The 27147-nt window shown below is 40.9% G+C and overlaps 1 protein-coding gene across 6 annotated transcripts in view; it reads right to left on the bottom strand.

Annotated features, from left to right (window-relative positions):
• The window catches only part of MYO1B (myosin IB), a 175602-nt gene that overhangs the window by 55276 nt on the left and 93179 nt on the right, over positions 1 to 27147 (bottom strand). For all 6 annotated transcript variants that reach the window (XM_038585198.1, XM_038585197.1, XM_038585200.1 and 3 more), the window contains 4 exons: positions 22388 to 22492; positions 18489 to 18535; positions 13251 to 13314; positions 419 to 517 (listed from right to left, as the gene is read on the bottom strand). In XM_038585198.1, coding sequence (XP_038441126.1) covers positions 419 to 517; positions 13251 to 13314; positions 18489 to 18535; positions 22388 to 22492 — 315 coding nt within the window. The remainder of the gene's footprint in view (positions 1 to 418; positions 518 to 13250; positions 13315 to 18488; positions 18536 to 22387; positions 22493 to 27147) is intronic.

The following is a 27147-nucleotide window of genomic DNA, read 5'->3' as shown; positions in this document are numbered from 1 at the left end:
TAGCTTATTGGATACTTTCCTGGCAGACTTGGATTAATTCCTTAAAATAGCCGAAGGTCAGATTTTTAACTCTTGTATCAATTACAAATGTTTTCCCACTATGTTTAATCTTCCCTGAGCAATTCTTTTTTTTTTTTTTTGTAATAATTGTTCTCCTTACTGCTCCCTGCTGATTTCCTCTTCCTGAGTGGAACAACTATTTTCTTCCATCTGATTGTTTAGATTTATGGTTCTCTCCCCCCGATCCCTCTACTATTTAACTGGCTCTCTGAGTTAGCCATCTGAGACCTGTGCACAGCATCTGGTGAGGTACAGGGACATGCAGCAAGCAGATGCTGGGGCCGATGACAGAAGCAAACATACCATGTTCTTCACCTCACCCACAGTCATGCAAGAGTTTTAAGAAACAGGGACTTACTTAGGAGCTCTTCAGAGGCACCGGAGAGCAGCTGATAGAACACGTGGAAGTTCCTTTCACCTCTTGGCTGCTTAACAACTCGAGACTTCTCCAAAAGATCTAAAGAAGAGAGAAGAGTCAAATCATCGCATATGGTTAATTCTGCTTGCAAATCCAGCCTGGTTCTTCTCTGCCACCCCTCTCCCTTTTCCATTGTCTGTTTTGTGTTACTGAAATAAATAATGATAGAAGCTACATTTTCAGTTCTCCCCTTCAGGAAGAAGCCTGGCTCTAACTAAAATCACCAGATTAAACAAACCAGGTTCTCGTCAAACAATAGTGAATATGCAAAATAAGTTCAACAATAACATTCGAAGAGCTGATGAAAGACGATACGGTTTATATGAAGGTGCTTTGGGTTCTATGTAATATGTGATGACATTAAGTTCTTCAAAACACAGCATTACAAATCTCAGCCATTTGTTATGAATCCGCTTAATAATTATAAAGTTAATGTTTCTGAGATCTTATTATGCGCTAAGTGCTTTATAGTCATTATCTCATTCAATCCTCGCGGCCATTCTATCAAGCATTATTCAACAGACGAAAAAAAGAGCCCAAGAGTTTAAGTAGGATTTGAAATCAGGCCGTCTGAGCCAAATGCAAACCCTACCTCATCATATCCACACACTCTGCTACCTGGGATAAAGGAAGCAGATTTTCTTTATATTTCAAAGTCTTAAGAGAATGAAAGGTGATTTCATTTCATGGAATTTGGTGTTGTTATTTGGCAGTATATTTTCCTTGGTTCTACATGCTTTTTCATCTGATATTTTGATTCTTATCAAGTTATCAAACTTTCATCCAAAGCTAAAGGAAGGAAGAGGGAGAGAGAGAAGGAGGATGGGAGGGAGAAAAAAGCCAAACCACCAGAAAAGAGTCATTATGGCAGTATCCAAGAGATGGCAAATACAATGGCAGAGAATATTCCTGCCTGAAGTCCTGCTTATCACGGACTAGTGACATAAAAGAGGGTCTGGATCCTGTGGGCAAAAGCTAAATTTAGTTATAAAATTCCAAATCAGTGATCCCGTTATTAATTCTAGAGAATAGACACATTTGATTTCTTTTTTTTTTTAAAGGTTTTATTTATTTATTCATGAGAGACACACAGAGAGAGAGAGAGGCAGAGACACAGGCAGAGGGAGAAGCAGGCTCCACACAGGGAGCCCGATGCAAGACTCGATCCCAGGACCCCGGGGTCACGCCCTGAGCCGAAGGCAGGTGCTCAACCGCTGAGCCTCCCGGGCATCCCCACATTTGATTTCTAATCAGGTTGAAATCTAAACAGTATCAAAGGAATGAGGGAGAGGTGTGCAATTTCTCTGGGAATGGTCACCGAACTTCTCAATTGGTATTTTTGGAAGCCACACTAGCATGTAAAGAGGAGGTGAGGTAGAGTTAAAGAGCGCAGATTCGGTGAATGAGAAGTCTCAGGGGGCTCCCAAAACCTGAGGTCATTTGTAAGAGTGAAGGGATGGATTGCAAGGGCACATCAAATTAAAAATGAGAACAAATATATATATAAGTTCAAAAATTACAGGAACAGGATGCTCCAGAGTTTTAGTTTTCATCTCCTGCTCTCATTTGATTTGGAAACCTGCCCGTTCCCTCAAATCATACGTGGAGAATAATGAAAAATTCATATTTAACAAAAAAGAAACAGAAGAGAAATTGAAAACCCGAGGGAGACAAAATTTAGAAAAGAAGGGACTGTGTACTATTCATCCTCTCTAAGGACTGAATGTTTCATTCAGTCTGTAAGTAAACACTGACATACAAAGCAGAGGACAGAAAGCAGGTAAGATAAAAATGGACTATGATGATACTTCTTAGCATGTGACCAAGCTCCTATGGGGTTCTGAGAAGACAGACATAGTCTGAGAAGAAAAAATCCACAGAGCATGGGCAGATTCTTCACTGAGAAACTAATCCGTAGACAAAACCCCTCAAGCCTAGAAGAAAGTAACTCAACTACGTGAAAAATATAAACAAATGCTACAGTTCCCTTCATGTGTTCACATACAATTCCTCCAATCAGCTCACTTACTGCTCACCCACTACGCCCCAGGAACTATCTGGAAGCGCACCCAGCACCGACCGCAAATATGAAAACCTTCTTCCCCGAGGCCTAGGAATGTCCCACACTCTCCGATTACTCCCACCACCCAACCAACAGCAGTTCTCTCCAAGCTGGGGTGCTGGGCCCCCGAGAGAGAGCAGGAGGTGGGGTGGGGAAAGCAGCATGACCATGTGTTTGGGGGACACCCCCAAACTCCCAGGCTCTTCCCACCGCACTAGGAATCCTGCCACACACCTTGGAGCCCTGGCGCCTGCGGCCCCTCATTTCACATGGGTCCCTTCATCGTGATGACAAACAGGTGTCTGATGGCACTTGCCCCATCACCTTCCAACATGCCACATGTGGCCCTTCAGGACATGAAGAATACTCTCAAAGCAGGTCAGAGCCACATACGGACCAGTCTCATGTTTGGCACTCTTGGAACAAATGCTCATAGGAAATGGGATAAAACAGTAATGGCTAGAAGATTCAGCAGACGACACACATCAAAATAAAAAATAATATTCACGGGGCACCTGGGGGGCTCAGTGTTGAGCGTCTGCCTTTGGCTCAGGTCATGACCTCAGGTCCACCTCGGTCCTGGGATCGAGTCCCACATCGGGCTCCCTGCATGGAGCCTGCTTTTCCCTCTGCCTGTGTCTCTGCCTTGCTCTCTCTCATGAATAAATAAATATATAAAATCTTTATAAAAAAAAAAGGGCAACATTCACATGTGCACAGTGTGGAAAGGAATGTTGGTCAATATGCTGATAGGATCAGTGATTGCTATCACATTCAAATACGAAGCATAATACGACGCGTGTGTAAAAGGAAAGGTGCAAAGGCGAAGCAGGAAGCGAACTGTCCCTGACCTCCTGCTATGAATTTGGTGCTTTTCATGCGTTATCATATTCAACCCCAAACACCTCCCTGGAGGTTGGTTTTATAATCCCTATTTTATAGATGAGAAAATGACGCTCACATCGCACTGTTACTAAGGGACAGAGCCAGAATTCAAAGCTTCAGGTGACTAAGACACCATCTTACACTGCCTGTAACTTTCCAGCAAAAGGAATGCAAAATCCATAAACATTAGGAAAGGCTGTACTTTACGTAAAATATATAGCTTCACCTAAGCAACTCAATCACAAAATGAGAAGTCTTTTATTACAGAGCAGTTGAAGGTTTTAGCGCCTAACATGCTTCGTCTATTGCTCCAGAGCCTCCTATTTCTTTATGACTTTTCTTGTAGGTCATAAGCTTCCAGGTAGAAAAGTAATCAGGGAAAAGGCTTGCCCCCAAATAATTTACTAACGCTTGAAACCATTCCCTATTCCTTTTTTAAAAAAATATTTTTAATATATTTTTTTAGTTTTTTAAAGATTTATTTATGATACACACAGAGAGAGAGAGAGAGAGGCAGAGACACACCGGAGGAGGAAGAAGCAGGCTCCATGCCAGGAGCCCGACGGGGGACTCGTTCCGGGGACTCCAGGATCGCGCTCTGGGTCAAAGGCAGGTGCTAAACCGCTGAGCCACCCAGAGATCCCCACCATTCCCTATTCTATTTATTTTTAATGGGCACGCACCAATGCAATCTAAGAGTAGGAAGCCCTATTGAATGGCTATTCGAAATACAGAACATAAATTTACTATAAAGACTTGCCACCTGATCATTTTAATTTACTGAATGGTGCCCTGAATTAGTCAAAGCAAACACTGGCTTAGCCTCCTCTTGGCTTGACGTGATTGTGCCACCACTGAGTCTAGAAGATTTAGTAAAGAAGAGTGCGGGACATGCCAAATGTTCAGTCGGGGAGAGAGTGTAAGTCTCCATGTATCCCAATGCAGTTTCCCTGCAGTGCATTTCCCCCTCAAAATATACATTTAAGTTCACATTAAATTTGATACAAACTTAAGTTTTAGGGGAAGAGCTAAACCTATTAAACCATTCTAAAGGAGAAAACCAGCAGACAGGGGCAGAGAAACCCTGGAATCCAAACTTCCCTACCTGCCCCCACCATGCCACTGCCACCTGACTATTAGCAGAACCAGGATGTCACTCAGGGGCTTTCCTACTTTTGACTCATCACCAGCTAGTCAACGGCACGTACATGTGCCCGTGCACAGCAGAGGCCAACCTCCCCCAAGTACAAGACATAAAAGAAGTAAAACGTGCATGTTTGCATCCACTGGAGAAGGAAGTCTTTCAATTGGCAAAGGAATAGTAAGATAAGAAGTAGTTGGGGGGAAAAATCACATTACTTTAGAACATAACAGATGAAAGATGAGATAGTATGATCAGATTTATTTTATGTAGAGTCTCCCTTCCTGAAAAATAGAACAGTCCAAGTCCAAGGCTTAAGGAATAATCAGCTTGGTCTCACTTTTGCCAAGAAGACCAGTGATGATGGAAGCCCCAGGATGCACAACACTGACCGACCCCCAGAGATCCTGTGTTCCTCTCCAGTTGCTCAAAGATAGATATTATGAAGAAAGTATTTATGGGCATTTTAGGCTTTTCTAATCAATTTACGCCCTTGTATCGCTGCTTTTAGCAATAATGATGGACCTACAATCTTTTTTTTTTAATATACAAAAACATTTTATCTTTAAAATTTTTTTATATTTAAATTCAATTAATTGACATATAACATAATATTAGTTTCAGAGATAGTGGTCAGTGATTGATCAGTCTCCTACAATACCCAGTGCTCACTGCATCACGTGGATGGGTGTGCAATCTAGGTAACCAGTGAGTTAGTGAGCATACCCAAAGGTAGTCTCTGTGGAAAATGGACTATGAGCTTAAGTCTGCTCATGGATTAGGGCATACATTCTAAAGTCAACCCTCCACTTTTTCTGGAAACATACAATAAAACCCTCAAAGCTGATAATCAGGAAGTTTCACTAATGGGGCGAAGGTCTTCTTACAAATTATTCCCTGCATGTGTGTATTACGGTGAACCAGAGCGCACGTAAGCGGGGGCATCACAAGGAGCTCCACCACCTGCAGGCCGCAGGCCTTGAGACATGTGAACCACCACCGGGTGTGCCATGACATTAAAATTGTTCCTTACCACCACCTCCACGGCGGCATTAGAAATTTTAAGAAATCACCTTCAAGTTTTACTCAAAAATCAGTATCCTGAAGTTATAAAATCAACACTAAAGACAGCTGGACCAGTTCCATGAGAAGCTCTGAAAAGGTGTCAGGTGTCTGCACATGAAACATTACATTAGCTGGGGCTTTAAAACACCAGGAAAACTTAGCTTATTATCTACCTAATGGACTATGGATTTAATTAATTAATTAATTTATTTATTTTATTTGGATCTCTTTATATACTTATACCACCTATGTATTTTCACAACAGATTCCTAACACAAATTTAATGTTTACCTAATAATAAAAATTCACTCATGTATGTACATATCTGAATCTAAAACTCCATACTCAACCCTGAAATAAAATTAATGGAATACAGCCCATAGGATCATATCATTAGATATGCTATCCTAATTAATTTAGATATGTTTAACATCTGACTTCTTCTGTATTTGCATATAATCTTGTTTCCTCATAAACATATAGTCTTTTTTCATGGTAGACATGTTTTTGTAATACAAAAGCCACCAAGAGTAAAATCGAGACGAAGGAAAGCATCGACTTTTATGCGAAGCCATCCATTACAGAGTAACAGAATTACTACTTGAAATTTGTTTTATTGCTATGGATACTTAACAACCAGTGGGGTGGATTATTTCTATCTTCTGAATATTGAAGTGCTCTGAATACTGAAGTGCAAAGAAAGCCCAGCCTTGCATTATAAACTAGATAATGTATTGTCTTGGTTTTTGGTGAATTTTGATCTTAAAGACGACAGGTTAAAAACAGATGAATTTCTGATTGATGAATTTACTGATGACTATTCACTAGCTGTTGAGAACTGACTCATGTACGGTAGTCTCCAATTCAACTTCAATATATATGTATTTTCAGAAAACAAAGCAGTGCAGAGTTTCCTTTAGGAAGTATTCTAATAGGCAGTTCTGCTCCCTTTTTTTTTTTTTAAAGATTTTATTTATTTATTCATGAGAGACACAGAGAGAGAGAGAGAGGCAGAGACACAGGCAGAGGGAGAAGCAGGCTCTGTGCAGGGAGCCTGATGTGGGACTTGATCTGGGAACTCCAAGATCACACCCTGGGCCGAAGGCAGGAGCTAAACCGCTGAGCCATCCAGGGATCCCAGCTCTGCTCCTAATCAGCAACTTGTCATCCATACTATCAAAGATACGATATAAAAGGAAAAACAAAGCTATAAATCTCAAACCATTTAAACGAGTGAAACTATATTCCATATCCTACAGATGGCATGGATGTGCCATATATATATGAACATGCCATGAGACAGCACGTAAGTGTGAGCCAACTGTACCATAAATTCAAAAGAAATATAGAATAGGAAGTCAGAGATTTGCTCCATCCCCCATCTTCCCTGTGAGTGGGGTGGTTGTTTCCTCCTGCTCTGCAGATTCCTTGTGGGAAGATCTCCTTAGACTTAACCGCAGCCTCTCTCAGCCCCTTAGTCACTCTTCACAGGGGTAAGAGGAAGCACAACTCTGAGGGGAGGTTACAGAGGGCAAGGAGCATGCATCTGCAGCTCAGGCCTCTAGTTCCCCACGCTGCATTCACATTCAGCTCGACTCGCCAGCACTAAGACGACCGGGGGCAACCAATGCACACAAGGAGAGGCGAGAGGCTGCTTACAGCTGTCAATGCCTGCCTCACTGCCAAGGGGCCAGAGGACTACCTGCACACCTGCTTGGGCGAGAAACCAAAAGCCACTTTCTTCAACCTTGGCATCTAACAGCAATGAAGCTGCTTCCTCTCCAGCTTGATTCCTGTGCCTATTTCTCATGATTCCAAACTGGGTGGGGGAAGGTAGATCATTAGACCTCTGAATCAGTTAGTTTTTCCTGTGTAACAAATTGTCCCAAAACTTAACAGCTTAGAACATCATTTATTAGTTCCTGAGTCTGAGCATCAGCCTTGTAGTTCTGGTCTGAGCCAGCTCAGCTGATCTCTCTTGGGCTTGCCCATCGGCTTGGCAGTCTGCTGCAGCTGGCTGATCTAAAGGTGCCCTCACTCTTATGTCCGGTGGTTCGTTCCATATGGTCTCTCACCATCCAGCAGACCAGCCCAGGTTCATCCACATGGTGGTAATGAGAGCATTCCCAAGAAGAGCGTGAGGACAAGCTCCAATATGTAACCAATTTTCACGTCTCTGGTTGTGCCATGTTTACTAATTGTTCTTTTAACCAAAATAAATCTCATGCATTCATTTGGGGAATATAAAAAGTAGCGAAAGGCAATAAAGGGGAAAGGAGAAAAAAATGAGTGGGAAATATCAGAAAGGGAGACAGAACATGAAAGGCTCCTAACTCTGGGAAACGAACTAGGGGTGATGGAAGGGGAGGTGGGCGGGGGGTGGGGGTGAATGGGTGACGGGCACTGAGGGGGGCACTTGATGGGATGAGCACTGGGTGTTATTCTATATGTTGGCAAATTGAACACCGATAAAAAATAAATTTATTTAAAAAAATAAAAATAAAAAAATAACAACAACAACAAACAAAATAAATCTCATGGCCAAACTCTGAGTCATTGAGAGAGAGAACTACCCAACAGTATAGATACAAGGTGAGAATTATTGTGATCCTTTCTTTTTTAAAAAATTTTATTTATTTATTTGAGAAAGAGTGGGAGAGAGAGAGAGTACGAGCAGGGTGAGGGATAGAAGGAGAGACAGACTCCCCACTGAGCAGGGAGTGCGATGTGGGGCTTGATCCTGGGACTCCAAGATCATGAACTGACCCAAAAGCATATGCTTAATCGACTGAGCCACCCAGCAGCCCCTCTTGTGACCATTTCTGAAAACAGTCTATCAGATTGAGGCTGCTTACAACAAAATGATCACAAATTATTTGACATTCTTCCCATTGAGAGATGGAATCTACATGCCCCACCCCTGACTCTGGGCAAGCGTGTGCCAACTTTGACTTAATAGAATACAGCAGAAGTGACACCGTCTGATCTCCCAAGCTCCTGGAGGCTTCCTCTTGGTTCTCTGTTAGGAGGCTTCCTCTTAGAACACTCTCTCTCAGAACCTAGCCATCTGGGAGAAACCCTAACCACACGAGGCCACATGTAGGTGGCTTTAGTCAATAGTCTCAACACACACCTCAATCACCCTAATCCAGGAGCCTGATAAGTGACATATGATTAAGCTTCCAGAAGACTCCAGCTTCTATTCATGCAAGTCACCCCCAACCATACGTCTTCCCTACTGAAGCCCCATACACCACGGAGACAAGCCAACCCTACAGTGCCCCATCTGAATTCTTGACTCACAGTGTCCAACAGCATATAAGAGGGCCACTGTTTTACTCTACTAAGTTCGGGTGGTTTATTAACAATAAGTGGACCACACACTAATTAATTTCAACATTTGCTCTCCTTCATAATTCACAAGATATTATTTCTTTCAAGCTAAAAAGGGAAGGCAGAGACAGATGAAGTTTGAACATCAATAATTTTGTTGCCTTTCTGGAATTTAGAAAAAGCATTTAAAAATGATTAGCATAGAATGTTCAGATATATAAATATATATATATAAATATATATATATAAAATAACAAAGTCATGTGGATGTACTGCATCAACTATAGTTAATAATACTGTGCTGCACATATTTGAAAGTTGCTAAGGAGTAGACCTTAAAAGTTCTCATTACAAGAAAAAAAAAGCGCTTCTATAACTATGTATGGTTAACAGATGTTAACTAGACTTACTGTGCTGATCATTTGGCAATATATACAAATATGAAATCGCGATGTTGTACGGCTGAAACTCACATAATGTTGTATATCAATTACACCTCAATAAAAAGTTGTTTTAAATATTCGGATAAAATTATCCCATAAAGCAGGAATTCTATTTCTCAACAAATTTTTCCATGTCAGAGCTGTGTCACTTTTTATTCATTGTGTACTTGTATAGTTATTAATTGATTCAAGAAATATGTTTCAAAAAAATTTAAAAAAAAGAAATATGTTTCAGGTGTCAGACACTATTTTTGTTGCTATCATTCAGCAATGAACCTACAAACTAAACGTCCATCCTTTATGGACATATATTTGGCTACCAGATAGAGACCGTAAGCACGTAAGTACATAATAATGGAAAAAAGCAAACATTTAATTCAGTGTTTACTGGGTGCCAGGCACTGTTACAAGCACATAGATGTCAAACAAATATTTATACCTTTTCGTAACCTGTAAGATCAGTACCATGATTATCTCATTTCAAAGGTGAAAAAAATGGAGGCACAGAAAAATAAGTAACTAGCTGTCTTATTGTTTACACATTAGAAAACACATGAGAAGAGTTGCCTAAGTAGCCTCATAGGCATGCCCCAAATAATGAAGCAGAGAAAGGTAGGGCCTGCCTATATATAACCAATTCCATCCTCATCTCAGCATTTACTGAGCACCTACTGTGTGTCAGGTATTACACTAGCTCTCGATACACTACTGTGAACAGGAAAGCCATATACCTTCTTGCTTATGCTATCAGGACAGGTACATATGCACAGCATATCTGTCTCTGTGCCATTCTTTTAGGAGATAAGTTCCTAGAGGTTTGCACCATATTTCCTCCACAGTGAAAACTACCAAGTGCCACAGCTATAAGAAAAGTACCCGCAACAGGTTTCCAAAAGCTTCTAGTTCATAACACTAGGCCTACAATCCTCAAATACAAACAAGCACTTCCTGTGAGGCTTATAGGCCTTAACAAAACAGCAAAAATATCATCTCACAGAAGCCAAGGTGTGCCAGATGTGCCTCCCGTAGTATCTCCTCTACTGAGCCACGCGTGCACTTCTTTTCCTGCAATACCCCTACCTAGTGATACTAACCTCAGAGGCACCTGGTTTTCAGGTGAGTTCAAGACTGGTTTTTGAGTACATCTCTTGCAGAAAGAGAGTAAGTCACTGGGCTCTCTCTTCCACGCCCTGGGAACCCAGCTGGCTTGAGTCATTGTGTGATTTCTTCCAGGCAATCAGTACAAGCGACAATGCCCTACACTGTTACTACATGGCTGCTGGAAATCGAGGCAGAGTAGTTTCCACAAAACAGCAAATCCTTTTTTTCTTTTCTGGACTCCCAGAAGCTAACTTGTGGCAGCCTGGAGAGAACCAAAATGGGTTTGCCCATTGCTTTACACCCCTGAAGCCAGCAGGCAGCAGCTCCCACTGACCACCTATGAGTCAGTCCAGTATCTACACGGTGAAATTTCCTGCTCTTACCGCGAACATATTCCTTTCCTTTCCAGAGCAAAGGGTACTCTAAAATACAGGGTGTTCCCACTACCACAAATTTCCATATAATTTCATTGTGGGAACAAATGGTAACGAACACCACATGAAATCCATTCATGATGATATATTAATCTTAACTGGAAAAGAACTGAGTGTCTAATATTTATTCTCCATGGATACTGCAAGAATTAGTTAGGGGGCAGGAAGACATTTCTGTTTGGAACTTCAACCTCAAAATGTAAAACCTAGGTTATTTTCTAATGCTTACAATAAAGTAATCCTTAAATATTTTCCTAGAGTCCTTAAAAGAAATTTTATTCAATCATCCCACAATGTTTAGATGTATTACCCCCATTTTAAAAATAGTGTATTCATAATGAGAGTTAATCCGTCTTATAAAAAGTGCTAATAACTTATGAATATCTTTCAGAATAAAAGTTAATCCTTCCTTAAAACAGTGGTCTTCAAACTGAGGCCGATCTTCTCCCTCACAGCTATCATTAGCTGCCACACATCATGCAAGGAGCTTGGCACCGTAGTCATCAGTGCTTCTGGTTATATCTCACGTGGTTTGCAGAGTTTCTTTTGCTTCCATATTTGACACATAACGTAAGTACCACTATCCCAGCCAATTTCATTTCATAGTAAAACTCTCTCTTCAAATGTTTCTCTAACAATTAGATTTTTTTAGAAATACGGTCAATCCCCATGCATGGCACACAAAAATGGAAACTAAAGTGGAAAATTAAACTATTTAAAAACTACAGAATAGCAGAAACGGGGAGAATCATAAAATTCATCCAGTTCAATTCCATTGTTTCAAAGATGAGGAAACTCTAGCCCTACGTTTCCTTATGAATTGTGTCTTAAAAACTTAAAAAAAAAATCAGCTGTATACTTTCCTCAAATCACTTAGAATGCTGATTTCCAAATGGTGGCCCTCTGGCTCTGGAGCCCATCAGCAAAGATCTCAGGGGCCCCCGGGGCTCGAGGGGTTCTAAATATTCCTCATCAACCAGGTCAGATCTTGTTTTCTCTATTTCCTATTTGGGGTTCAGCATAAAATTTCATTTGAAGAAGGAATGCCACTGTTACAAGTCTAATGAGTGTTGCTTTGATTCTTGAGTCAACTTATTACTATTTTTCTAGTGGAAACTTAGATTTTTTTCAATCCCAGTAGCACCACTGGGTGGTGAGGAGGCCAGTGGCGATGGGAGGTTCAGTGGTGTGGCCTCAAAATCACAGGAGGATCCAAGAGGATAACCAGGCTGTGACTCCAGGAGGAAGTACACAAACCCTAGGTTGTCATCTTCGATCTTCCAAACAAATCAACTACAGTATCAACATGAGCAGAAACGTCAGCTGTGCGTGCTGCGGGCCCAAAGTATTTTTGAAGGGCTATATTTACAAATACTGACCATCATGCCCACTTTAGAAAGCCCTGGACCTGGGGCTTTAAGCAGACTCACCTGACATTGTTCATTTTTTCACCTTTGACAAGATTTCATTCACTTCCATAATCACTGATCATGATTAAAGGAGGCTAAGAAATCTGTATTTCTACCTACCAGGTTGATCACATTTCAATTATGTAAATACACAAAGACAAGCAAAATTTCCCACAATAAAATGTGAAGTACAAGTCCAATAAATAAATAAATAAATGAATAAATAAATAAATAAAATTTAAAAAAAAGTCCACTCACTTTATTAAATGTTACCCAAAAAGTTACTAAAAATCTTATTAAACTAAAATCAATTATTCATATATTTTATTTATTTCACATTTTATTTTGAATCATAAAATAATTTTGTTAGTGAAAATAACCCCTGGAGGATCCTTTATTGATGAACTGACTTAAAGTCCTAGAGAATACAAAATACAGTTGGAATAATTCTTATTAGTTTAGCAAAATTTTAAAGATTTGCAAAGTAAAGACTTATAAGTTCTCTAAAAAAGATTTAGGAGGGATGCCTGGGTTGCTCAGTTGGTTACGCATCCGACTCTTGATTTCGGTTCAGGTCACGACCTCAGGGTCACGAGATCGATCCCACATTGGGCTCTGTGCTAAGTGTGGAGACTGCTTGGGATTCTCTCTTTCTCCCCTTCCCCCTATGCACACACATGTTCTCTCTCTGTCTCTCTCTCTCTCGAAAAAAAAAAAAAAAAAAGATTTAGGAATTATAAAATAATCTGAAATCAGAGTCTAACACATAGTCTGCAACACACTAAGGAAAAGAAATTGTAGTCTTATGTCTATCTCTTAAAGACTCGTGTATCTATAATATTCTAATATATGTCTTGCTATTCTGAACTTCTGTAAAAGGATCCGAGGAAAATACTCACAGTTACTTATCACTCCTCCCAGCGGATCGCCTTTAAAATCAAATTCGATATCCATGTATTTGCCCTGCCAAAGAAAGACTTGGTGAGTTTTCAAGTTTACCTCAAAATATTCTATCAACGTGTCTTCTTAGAGAACAGCATGCTGAGCCCTTTACATATTTGCTTAAATGTAATTAATACACAATTCATGTACCCATGAGGCAAAACAATACGCCTCCATAAATAATTCATACTAAATACCACATTAGCTCAAAGTTAACATATCATGTTGCTAATTTAAGAATAGATCTTCTTACCCAGCATGTGACTTTTTCATTTCAGATGGGTTTCAAAGGTCTGAAGTGTGTGTGTATTTAAGAATAAAAACTGGGAAAAAGTAACTGTTCCTTGTATACGCACTAGTTGGGAATATAAATTATTTCATTTTTATAAGCAAAACGTGTTTTAAGCCATGGCTAGAAACTCCAAGTATATTGGACAGTGGATGAAATGGGACACATAAAGTTGTTTTTATATCTACTCAAACCAAATGCATGACCAATCAAAGACTGATCTTTATTACTCTCTTTGGCTTTTGATCTAGATTATACATATATATATATATGTATGTATATCTCCCAGGTTCCTATTACATTTTATAGATGGTATCTTAAACACACAGAGACACACATGGAGTTTCATACTGTGATTTTTGAAGAACTGGTCTATAAGTGTCTAGTTAAAGAGTAACAAGCCTAACAGAATAACCCTGACAGCTGGTTTTTGTTTGGAAAAGGGTGTGTTGGTCTAGTAAGTGGTCTTTGCTTTTGTTTCATGTTCTATTTTAGTAATAGTCACATAGATGGCTTCTAAATAATTCACCCCAAGAATGACTACCTTAAATCCTTCTATTTTCAAAATAATGCTAGGGGCTCAGAAACATGATCACACACACTCAGTCAACAATGCGATCTGTGACTTTGTATTAGCTTACACATGCTCCCTCGCCTTTGCTTTCTTCCTTGTCAAGGGCCATCTGTCCCTTTTAAGTTTTCTCTTATTCATTAAGCAAATGTCTATCAAGCATTTCCTAGATACTAACTGTAGGCACAAAGGAAACTAGGGCAGTTCCTGCCCTCAGGGAACTTACAGCCTGAGAATTGAGACAGGCAGACAGGACACTACTGTTTATGGAGATAGATCCTACAGGAGGTCGGGGCGCTATGCACGAAAACAGGCAACAAAGACTGGGGTCTGCCCTAGCTTAACTGAGAAGTGTCAGGGCTAAGTCAGGCAGCGAGGAGGCGAGAGAGCAGGAAGGAGCAACCATAAGAACAGGCGTCCATGAGGCTGGTGAGGTGACAGCAAGAGCAGAGCAGCTGCAAAGGAGGCAAGAAAGAGATGCTCCGCAGGACAGTCAGAGGCTGACCATAGGAAAGGAGATGATTTTGGTGGAAGATGGTTCCTGGACACAGCAAGTGGCCAGATCAAGAGCACCAGGTGGAGGGACGAGTGAAAGGCGGGAGTTGAGAACTGCCCAGTGTGATGGGAGGGTGTCTATACAGATCTGGGGATGGTGAGGCACCACAGCTGAGGACCTGGAGGAGGAGGAGGACGAGGACGAGGATGAAGACGACAGGGATTTCCATGAAGTAAGCAAAGTATCATCAATTGAGAGGAACAGATGGGGGTTTGAAGACTACACTAAACCCCGTGTGGAGTGGAAAAGGCAGCTGACCAGGAATAAGCTAACTGCACTGAGAACACAGACCATCTTGGAAAGGCATTGGTCCCATGAGCTTGTGATGAGTCAGTCTACTCAGAGAAAACCAAGGCCTGCCCACTGCCAAGGAAAGAAAGTCCACCCCCCTGGACCTGATACTCCAAGCCCTCTAGCTGGGGGCCCGACCCCTCTTTCCCCGACCTTCCCATGGCTCCTCTCACAGACCCTCTCATCCAGCCACAACCTCGGATGAAAGCAGGTCCACTCGGTCTCTCTCCTCGACTTCCCTACGGGGCACTGCTGGCTCTTCCCGCTTTCTACTCAGTGGGGGTACATTTCAATCTTGGGGCCCCCACTCAGAACAGTGCCCTGCCCCCAGACTCCACCAGCTTCTCTATTCGGAACTTCCATAAAACTGTCTTGGGAACTTAATCATGAGGAACTTACTGTTTTATATGCTGTGTTATAATTACTTTTAGACACGTCCATTTTTTCCGACTAGTCTATAGGTATTCATTCGGGACACCTGGATGGCTCAGCTGGTTAAGCATCTGCCTTAGGCTCAGGTCATGATCCGGGGGTCCTGGGATCAAGCCCCACGTTGGGTTCCCTGCTCAGCGGGGAGGCTGCTTCTCCCCTTCCTCCCTGCTCATGCTCTCTCTCTCAGTGTCTCTGTTTCTCCTCAAATAAAAACATAAAATCTTAAAAAAAAAAAAAACTATTCATTCATCAATGTTTTCTGAGTATCTACTATGACATCAGGCACTGTTGTGGTACTAGGGCCAAACATGGTGGACAAGAAGGCTGAGCTACTGGCTCCCATGGCTCCCACCCTCTAAGGTCCATGACCAGAGAGAAACAGAGAAAGTGCACACAATAATTCCAGAGACTAATGAATGCCCGAAAAATAAAAGCACAATGAAGTCAGAGTCTAGAAAAGGCATCATGAAGTGACATCTGAATTGAGACCTAAATGATATAAGGCAAAGTCCATCCAGAGATCTGGACCCAGAGCACATCATGCAGAAGGACCAGCAACTGCAAAGATCTAAGGCAAGAAGGTGCTCAGCACTCCTGCCCGTCACAAAGGCCAAGGCTGGGCAAGCAAGGGCGGGGTGCAGCAGGCCCCAGCTCATGCATGCAGGCATGGAAGGCTCCCAGAGGAGCCTGTACTGCACTCCAGGTGCAAGGAGGAGTCACGGAGGGCTTTCAGCAGAGCAGTGATCAGACTTAAATTTGTAAAGATCACTCTGGATGCCAGTAGGAAAATGTCTATCAGCTGCAAGAGGAGATGCAGGGAGACCTATGCTTAACTATTTAAAAAAAACAAAAACAAAAACAAAACAAAACAAAACAAAAAAAAAAAAAACAGAGGTTTCAAACAAATGAATACATTGTACAGGGTTTGGCTGTGTGTGTGGTTTTTTTGTTTGTTTGTTTGTTTGCTTTGTTTTGTTTTGTTTTTTAATTCTTACTGAATGAAAGGTTTGGTAATAGGGTTTTCCTGACCCTATGCATCCTCCCCTACAGTGCCTAGCTTGGTTCTCCCCATTATAGCAGATGCTCAACTATTACTCCTCCTCCTTCCCCCTGGTGGACAACAGTGACTTCCAAAGACTTAAAATGTGTCTTTTCAAAAACAGCGGAGGTCACTTTCTTAATAGAAGTTCAATACATCATACCAGAGGTACTTGGGGGGTGGGAATACTATGGGGCACCTCCATGAGAACACTGGTCTAGTAAGTCAGCTGCACTGAGCATTCATAACGACCCCACTGCACACTCTACCACGTTTCTCAGTGAAGAGATCAAGAAGTTCATCAAACACAGTCAAAGGAAATGCAATTTCCCCAGAGTACAAATGTTTAATGCATAACTCACTGTTACGTGTGTGTGTGTGTATAATGACTTTAAATATAGCAGAGTCCTATCAAAATATAATGTGGATTTGAGTATATTACTGCTCAAGGCTCAGACTACAAAGCAGGGAAGTTACTAAAAACTGGACATGAAAAAAAAAACTGGACATGAAATGATTTAGTCTATAATCAAGTATTAATCTCACAGCCTAATACCCATGTTATAACAGGATTTCTCTGAAGTTACTTATTAAACTAAATCACCTGCCAAGCCTTTCACTAGATTCCAGACATCACAAAGTAGTAATGACTCTTGAGGTGATATGGTTTTCTGCATTTTTATAGTCTACAGACTAAATATATTTAGCAACTTTTTTAAAAGAGTTATGTGTATAATTTGCAAACAGCAAAAAAAGGAAAATCTCCATAAAGGAGCTTGATCTCTTGGAATTACTTCTATCTGCCCACACTTTGCTTCTAAGTCTATTTATATAATGAGATTAGCCATGTTACCACAACAGGAAAAGACATGGCTCGAACCAGCTATAACCACGTAAGGGGCTAATCCAATGGAAAAAATTCACAGCCTGGAATTAGGCACCTCAGCCTTCCACTTTCAAGCTACCAAAACTACCTCTACCTGAGGTCACTGTCTTGCCTTAAGCACTGGATAACTCTAACAAGAAAAAAAGCAAAAGAAAAAGAGACTAAAAGAAGTGGGGAAAATGGGCCGGAAGGATCTCTGGCAGAGAGGCATAAAAATCATCCAAAAGGGTCCCATGCACTTGATGGGATGAGCACTGGGTGATATGCTATATGATGGCAAATTGAACTCCAATTTAAAAAAAAAAAAAAGGGTCCCATGTAACATATATGAAAAGAGGGCTTATAAGGTAAATGACTTTTTATTATAAAATGTGTAAGACTGGTTAAACTATAGAAAAAAGGGGACAATTTCAAAATGTCACCATCACATTCGACGGACCCCACCCTCCCCCCCGCTGCCACAGGGCAACGTCTGTGTCTCCATAGAGACCAAAAGAGGGACAGCGGGTGCTCAGCTGGAAAGACCCCAGTGGGCTGCCGTGCACAGTGTACGCTGGGGAGGGCTGGTCAGGCGGGTGTGTATTGCTGCACTTAGCATTTTCCAACTCAACCAAACTCAAAACATCAATTAGCTGCAGTTTTTACCCTCCAGTCCTCTTCTCCACCTCCTGCCAGAAGTTATCAAATAGGATGTCTTTACCTCTATAAAGCTTCAGCGTACCCTTCCATCCTTCCCCGCCCCACTGAATAAAGGACAAAAGCTGTGGAGTGCACAAACCTGACACTCCGTTTATCCTTCCTTGTACTTAATCTGATTCTTAATTGTGATTTTTAAATACCAAAACTCCGATAAGGAAAGAGTTCTTCTAAAGAGCCTCATCTAAATTGCCCATGGAAGTCTATGATAGATGACAAGAAAGTATGAAAGAAAATGCTGTCACTCCAAAAAGAATTAAAAAGAAAAATCCCAGAAAGCAAAAAATAGTCCTCAGAGAACTTTCAGTGTCTGAACAGCAATGGTGTTCTTATTTTTCAAATGTGTATATTAAGAAATACTAAACATCTACTGGTTGTTTAAACATACATGAGCTAAATATTAGTGTTAACACTTATGCTTATACAAATACTTACAAATCTAGAAGAGTTGTCATTCCTTACAGTCTTGGCATTTCCAAAAGCTAGTAAGAAAGAAACAGATGCATGGGTGAAATTGACAGAAAAATAATTTCAAGCAGAAATTTAAAGCAAACGGAATATTTGACAGCTATAAATCCTAGAAAATACAACTGGTAGCAATGACATTTCTGACCAAACTTCCCTAGAAACATACTGAACACAAGTCTTAAGAAGTTGCTAAAACTTCCATGTCTTATTATAAGCTCACAGAAAAAAGGAGTCATTCCTATGATTCATGGAATTTTTTCCAAATATTACTATAAACGTAATCTTGTCTAATTAAATACCTTTTACTGTTTCAGTTGAGTGGACAGATAGCAAGCAAGGCTTGTATTCTCCTCCACCATTATCATCAGTTATTTCAGAGATAACTGCTTAATATCACCAAAGGCTTTGTAGAACTCGATGAGGTTTCCAGATAGAAAAAGGCACAAGAAACTTTATTTAACTAATTTTAAAATAAAGCTACTGAAATGTGATCACGTACATAACTGTGAAATAATAGAAAGAATAAGAGATTTGGAAACTAATATCATTTCCAATAGGGCTAAAAATACTACATAGTTTCGTGAGTTCATATCCATCAGACCTAAGTGAAACTTTCCAGGAAGAAAGAAAACCAAATTGGCCCATAAGGCACAATCCAAGTTTATTCCAAACTTAGCTGCCGTGAGAAGCCGAATCTCCCACAGGATCCCTTTTAAGAAAATGAGGCCACACAAGACCCACAGGTTGATGCCACCCCAGGCACAGAATGCTCCTGATCAATACAGGTGGTTCACAGTGTCATAAAGAAAAGGGTTGGTTTCACCAAGCTTGTACGCACAGTAGGGGGCAAATTACTCTGGGCCAAGGTAATAGAGAATTAAGTTGAATCAAAATATAAGGCATATAAGCAGAGGGATCCCCGTTTGATGCTTTGGAAGAAGCCCAGCAATGTACCTCAAACCTCAATGTGCAAACTAGTCACCTAAGGATCTTGTTAAATGGGTCTGGAGATGGTCACAAAATCCTGCATTTCTCCCGGTACTCCCCACCCCATCCACCCCTGTTACCAGGATCCCTGGGCCCCCACTGCAGCTAATAAGGACTGAAGAGCATGCAGTGATGGGGCAACCAGAAAAATGAATCTTTAGGATTAAGAGGCCAGGCATCAAATCCATGGAAGCCTCCAAAACTTCATTAAATTAAACAGAGGGAAGATTAGAGTAACAAAAGCCCAAATGATTACCAAGGGCTAAAAGCTGATCCTAAGTCTGAAAGCAGTCACGTGATCAAGGCACGCCCATGTGTTTCAGTTGAGGTTCACTGGGGATACTCAGTAGCCAAACCCGATGTGTTACATTTCGTGTTAGCTGGCCTTTGTATGTTTTTGATTTTTAAAAAAATAGTTGGTTCCTGCTCAGTTATGTCAAAACTTACAAAGTCAACACAGGGAAAGCTCTTCCTATCAGCAGCTAAGCTTGGGAGGGGTATAGTGTGGTAGGTCCCTGAGGCCAAATTTTCTTTAGTGAAAAATCAGCTGAGATGCTCTGCTGAGTGGGGAAACCCGCACACAGGAAATATCAAAAAAGGATGCTTACATCATTATCCATGTCCACCACCAGCTAAAAGGCTTTAATAAATGCAGCCCTGAAAGTGCTGAGTGTTGCCCCCTGGTCATGAAGACCATGACGTTTCTCATGTTTTCACAGGCCAGTCTTTCTGGTGGGCATGAACATGTAGGGGTGGCAAGTTAACTAACTCGCACAGCCCCAAAGTCCAGCTCGGGATGCTGATGCATAAAGGACAGTTTATTGTGGCTTGAAGGTCAAGGGCAAGTGAAGGAATTGCTTCAAAAAAACTTTATTCAGGGCGCCATTTGCATGCCATAAACCATCTTTTCATCAAACAAATCTGAGTTGCACACACAGCTCTAAACACTAAAGTCTTTTATTGTGAGCCACAGAATCAAAGACAAGTGCTTCATTATAGAACACTTGAGACACATTCCTCCATTGTTTTTTTAAGTTCATTGTTCTAAATGTTCATTTACAGTGGCAGTTCCAGTTAAAAAGTAAAGCATTCCCATAAAAAATAATACATGCCCACAGCAGACATTTCTCCCATTTCCTGCACTGGGGCCTCATTCCAAATACCATCAAATAAAGGGCCAGATTCTCATCACAGATGCAAGCTATAGCATTCCACACTGCTTCTCCTTTAGTTCACAGCATTCTTAAAATAAGCATATGCAGAAATACACATACAGCACCGGACTTAAAAGCAAATGACAAAGTAAACAAAAAGTCAAATACTTCATAAAATGAAGATACAGCACTTTCTGCAATGGCTTCTTTAGTCATTAAGGTACCAAAGGGGAGAAGAGATCGTATCAATGGAATAGATGTTTCAGCCTTTGCTTTTCACAGGTTAAATAAAGTATTTTCAGTAGTCCTGTCTCACTAGCTGGGGATGAAGAGGCATGGTGTCTCTTTGTAATAAAGTGGGAGGGGCTAGGTCTAGGTAACAAAGGCAACAGGCAGGGTTCCCTCCCTCCACACTTGGGGGCATCCTACTCACCCCAAAGCACCTCTGCTTTAATCCACATTAAATCTTGACCCTCCAAGACTTTGAACACAGAGAACAAAGTCTAGAACAAAGAACTCTGATCAGGGCTGGTTTTGACCCTTCCCCACCAGCGGACATTTGGCAATGTCCAGAGACATTTTCAATGCTAACAACTAGGGGAAGGGGTACCTCTGGCACTGAGTGGGTAGAGGCCAATGACACAGCTAAACATCTTACAATGAGTACGCTGGACGGCACTCCATAGCAGAGATTTATCCAGTCCAAGATGAGGTTGAGAAACCCTACTCTATCCCGACAACTGTATTAAGCAACAATAAAGACATTCTTACAATATAAAGCAACATTAAGGGCTTGCCATCAGTAGGGAAAGACTGATTTGCTGTTTCCAAAGCAAAGAATGGTTTATATCTATGGCATTAGGGGGATTCACCTCTGGCTTCTTCTGATGGCAGTAGGGACTACATGTTATGTGCCCCCCACCAATGTTTATGTTGAAGTCCTAACCCCTATGTGACTGTATTCGGAAGTGGGGCTTTTGAGAAGTAATCAGGGTTTGATGAAGTGATGAGCCAACCCTGCCCTTGACCACCACACACAAAGAAGAGGTCTGTGATCACACAGCATGATGATGACCACCTGCAAGCAAGAGGCCTATCTTGCCAGCACTTTCGTCTTGGACTTTTGAACCTCCAGAAGTGTAAGAAAATTAATTTCTGTGGTTTAAGCCACCCAGACTCTGGTGTTTTGTTATGGCAGCCCGAGCTAACTCACACAGATGGCCAACCATAGGATCTAAATTCTAGAGTCAGGATTAGGCTTTCTGTGACCCTGAAAAACATAGTCCTTTAGGTGTTTCTCTGGCACCGCCCGTCTGACAACAGAAATAAGCAGCCACAGGTGTTACCCTGAATGATAAAATAGCACTGCACACATGCTTTTTTTTTTTTTCCACCAAGTTTTTCCTAGCCCTCAAATCAAATGCAAATATCAGCTGATCATTTTTAGGCAAAACTGAAGTGATTCAAATAAAAATTGAAAGGGAAAAAAATGAATGTAAGTGGGAGCTCCTTTTAGATGAGTAAACTGTTTCCTCCTTTAAGTACCTGAAGCCAAGAGTTCTTAAGACACAGCTCATTTGCTCAGCAGATCTGGGCCTGAATCTCTTACTTCCTCTTCTCCCTCGGCCCTCGGCCCACCTCCCAGCCCACGTGGTCCCTGAAGGGCTCTGCAAACTCGGTCTACTTTACGAGTCACACTGACCCAATGTACACAGAAAATCCTACCTTCCAGGACTGGGTTGGATTGCAAAAGCTGTTCTTTGACTTGGTTCACTTCTGCTCCTTTTCCACAAACAGCTGCTACATAGGACATAACAAGCTTGCTGGCCTCTGTGGATGAAAACAAATTGTATCAATAAATTAGTAGAGATCGGTAAAAACATTTTGGAGGAAGGAAATTGGTGTAGAGGATCCATTAATAATACCTTCAAATACCTTTATAGCTGGGAATAAATAATGTTTCAGAAATCTTTTAAAATATGTGTGCTTTCCACCAGTCAGAATGACTAAAATTAATAACACAGGAAATGACAGACGTTGGCGAGGATGCGGAGAAAGGGGAACCCTCTTGCACTGTTGGTGGGAATGCAAACTGGTGCAGCCACTCTGGAAAACAGTGTGGAGGTCCCTCAAGAAGTTAAAAATAGAAGTACTCTACGAACCAGCGACTGCACTTTTAGGTATTTCCCAAAGGATACAAAAATACTGATTTGAAGGGATTTAGGCCCCTCGATGTTTATGGCATCATTATCAACAACAGCCAAATTATGGAAAGAGCCCAAGTGTTCATTGACTGATGAATGGATAAAGATGTGGCATATACATATATATATATATATGCCACATATATATATATGGTCCTCTATATATTCAGGGTAATACATCAGGGTGACACTTGTATATATATACATACACACGTATAATATATATATATAAAATAATGAATATATATACATAATAATGAATATGTAATGTGTATTTATATTTATATATATATATGGTGGCTGATTACTCAGCCACCAAAAAGAATGAAATCTTGCCATTTGCAATGACATGGATGGAGCTAGAATATATTATTATGTAAGCGAAGTAAGTCAGTCAGAGAAAAATAAATATTGTATGATTCACCTGTATGTGGAATCTAAGAAATAAAACAATCATGGGGGGAAAAAAGAGAGGAAAACCAAGAAACAGATTTTTAACTGTAAAGAACAAACGGATGGTTACCAGAAGGCCGGGAGGTGGGGAGATGGGTTAAATGGGTGTTGGGGATTAAGGAGTGTACCCTGGTTGTGATGAGCACCAAGTGCTGTATCTAAGTGTTGAATCACTAAATTCTACATCTAAAACTAGTATTACATTGTGTGTTAACTAACTGGAATTTAAATAAAAACTTAAAAAAAGGTAAACATTTAAAAATATATATTTATGCTTTCTATTCAATGACATGTCATTAACTCAGATATAATAGGAACTGTGCTTAAAGGTCATCATCACCAGGATGAAAAAAAAATGCTAAATAATATAGCCAACAATATGTCAGGAGAACAATCTTCTTAAAATAATCATTTAAACATAACTATGATATTATATAGATAATTCAAGCCAAAAATAATTTGGTAATCTGGGTAGCTTTACAAAGATATTTTTAAAGTTTAAAAGAACTGTCCTCGAAAATATTGTCTAAATCAAACTGGTTTGCTCACAACTAGACTAAATTAATTACTCTCAAACTTAATTTAAACCACTAAGCAGTTAATAAAGACTTGGTAACAAGAAAGCTAGCTTCTTCGGGGCAGAGTTGTTTTCACTGGCTTTACTAGCAACTCTGAAAGGTAAGTTGCTAAAAGAAGCCAGCTTCTTGAGGATACCCAGAATTCTTAGCTCAAAAGTCGACAAGATTTGGTCTTAGTGGCTTTATCCTTTGGTGTCATTCAGCCCATGTCCCCCCTCAGCATCTGCCTCCCAGAAGCTGATCTTTCTAATACTGCCTTCCGAGGAATATTAATAGATGTTCAGGGAAAATGAGGTCCAAAGTCAAACGAATTAAAAAAAAAAAAAGTCAAACGAATTAGACAAAGTGAAATAGGTTTCTTTTAAAAAGGCTTCTTGGAGGATCACACGCATGGTGGAATTCTAGAAAAGGCTCTAGAAATGCTACACTTGGGACACCTGGGTGATTCAGTGGTTGAGCATCTGCCTTTGGCTCAGGTCATGATCCCCGGGTCCTGGAATCAAGTCCGGCATCAGGCTCCCTGCTTCTCTCTCTGCCTCTCTAAGTCTCTCATGAATAATTAGAATTAAAAAAAAAAAAAGAAAAAAAAGAAACAAACAAACAAATGCTACATTTCCCAGACTGGTGTACCATGGAATCTGTTTCTCACTGAGCTGCCCTGGTTCTGCTTTTCCATAACCAGGGCAGGGCTCAACTCTTAATTGTCAGCAGAATTGAACACACACCTTCATTTGGGCAGTTGAGGCAAGGAGACTCATGCCCCAAATCCTGCTTTCCCTGGAGCCTGTGTACTGGTGTCACAGCCCGAGAACAGGGAGCCCCCGTCCAGTCCGAGTGACAGTGCCTCTGCTCACGGGTGTACGGGAGCAAATCTCCACCCTGCCATTTCTCGTACAGAGACCCACAGGTGGCCTCCTGTTCCACTGCTCACCATGAAGAAGTACCAAATAGGCAACTGGAATGCCTTGCAGCTCACCGCCTGACACCTGCTTTAGGGCTTTGGAGAACCCCCACGAGCACTGACTACCAGAGCCACTGAGCAACACGAATCTACATCAGGTCACATAAAGTCCTCAAGGCCTGAGGTCTGAGCAAATAGGGTACAGGCCAAGTACACAATCTCATGGAGCCCCGAGAAGTGAGGAGGGCGGCTGGGTACTACTGCAATGGTTGCAGGGAAGTCTTCCTCCAGTCTGCTTCCTGGGTAATGAAGGTGGGCCCCCGTAGATCCTCCGGTGGTCTGTGATGGCTGATTCTGGTTGTCTCCTTTTAGGGACTGTAACTGAGAGATGCCAATCTTTTCGCCTCTGGGACTCCCTTCTCCCGAAAGCCACCGTCCTTTCACACGCCTGCCGGTGTGTCAAGTTTCCGAACTACATTTCCCACTGTTCTCAGGGTTTCAGTGTCTAAAAGCTGGTGAATCATGTCTGTATGGACAAAGAGCTTATATGCTCCCACATGTCATTTGACTTCTTGGTGCCACGATTTCCTCTATCCCTCAGTCTGAACTGGAACTCTTCTTCTGGTTGCTTCAGGATACTTTCTTCTAGGCTCTCTGGCTTTCAAGTTCAGGTGACGCTACCTGCTGAGTAAATTCCTAACATCCTGTGCCATCTGGTCTTCAACTCTGGGCTGCCTCTCCTGAATTGCCCATGCATCCTGACTCTGCAGTCTGGCCTTGAAGCACCTCACCTGTAGGCCTGCTTTCTCATCATCCCACTCTCTCATTGGTACCTTTGCTCAGCATCCTCCCCTCCACCGGCATGTATGTTATTACATCCTTGACAGGAATTTCTGGCCCATCTTTCCACCCATTATACTCTTAGAAGACTAAAAGCATTGATAGGCACAATAATGGTCTCGGAGAGTGGCAAATCCAACAGACACACATATAAACATATGTATTTTATTTTTATTTTTTTTTAAACATATGTATTTTAGATGAAAAGGTCAGTCTCCTTTCAGGTAAGCTGACAATAAATATTAGAAGTCCAAGCCAGGCTGTTTTGCTTATTCTAGTGATTATGGACCTCAGTGTAGCCAAATCTCAAACTTCAGACACATGACCACACTGGATTCTCTGGAATCTTGTTTCTGGTTCAGTATGGACTCTTAGGGACAAAATGCTGGGGGTGGGTTTACAGGCAAGAATCAACCAAGAATCAAAATTCTCTGGTTGCTGTTGGAATTGACTTGGCATCTCAGAGACTTATAATGGCCAGCATGAAACACAATCACATTTTCTCAGAGCCACATCTGTTAAATAAATGGTACTAGGAATAGATCTTTTGGAATTTGGATTGGACTTACATTATCTGGCTATTAAACTGCATATAAACCCACAGAATCTACTGAGATAGAAACATGAGTGAACTTAATTGAACTTAGGAAAAATTTTTATTAACTTTAAAATTTACTGAAGTAATTCAAACATAATTTCTAAATACAGTTCAAGGATACATATTCTTAAGTTAGTAAAAAGTTTGTACATTCAATTTTTCACTATCTTCAGGAAATCTAATACTGCGCTCATTTTAATTATTCATTTTTGGAAGCCAGGGTTAACAGTAGTTTTTTTGGGACACCTGGGTGGCTCCCAGTGGTTGAGCGTCTGCCTTCAGCTCAGGGTGTGACCCCAGGGTCCTGGGATCGAGTCTCGCATCAGGTTCCCTGCAGGGAGCCTGCTTCTCCGTCTGCCTGTGTCTCTGCCCCTCTCTGTGTCTCTCATGAATAAATAAATAAAATCTTTAAAAAAAAGAGTAGTTTTCTTTAAACAGCCTCATTATCTAAAAGAGCCAAGTCCTATAATTTTTTCCCTGACATAATTCATGATTTTAACTTAAGCAGTTCATGAGATGCTCACTACTTTAGAGAAATAAGTAGAACAGTAAGGATAAGTTGCAAGATGCAACATAGTTTAGAAGACTGTTCTCATAATATTTCACCATGCTGGAAACAGGAAATAATAGTTATCTCATGAAGCTTTCTGCTTCATTTCCTCTTGGCCCTTCTTGCTAAAGTTCAAATAAATTTGTATCTTTAGTCAAGTATTTGGATATTTATCCAAATAAAAACTTTATATAACAACCTCTATGAATGAAATATATTTCTAAGAATCAAGAACTATCATCTTCAACATTACGAAGTCTAGTTTTTGAATTATGTTGACTGTAATAGAAAGTAACTAAACATGATCTTGGCAATCACAGCATAAAATTGGAAGCATTTTCCAAAACAACACTCCTGAACA

Source organism: Canis lupus, chromosome 37, assembly GCF_011100685.1.
Source record: "Canis lupus familiaris isolate Mischka breed German Shepherd chromosome 37, alternate assembly UU_Cfam_GSD_1.0, whole genome shotgun sequence".
NCBI classification, from domain to species: domain Eukaryota; kingdom Metazoa; phylum Chordata; class Mammalia; order Carnivora; family Canidae; genus Canis; species Canis lupus.
Note: the sequence above shows the minus strand (reverse complement) of the source record. Positions and strands in the feature narration are given on the sequence as shown.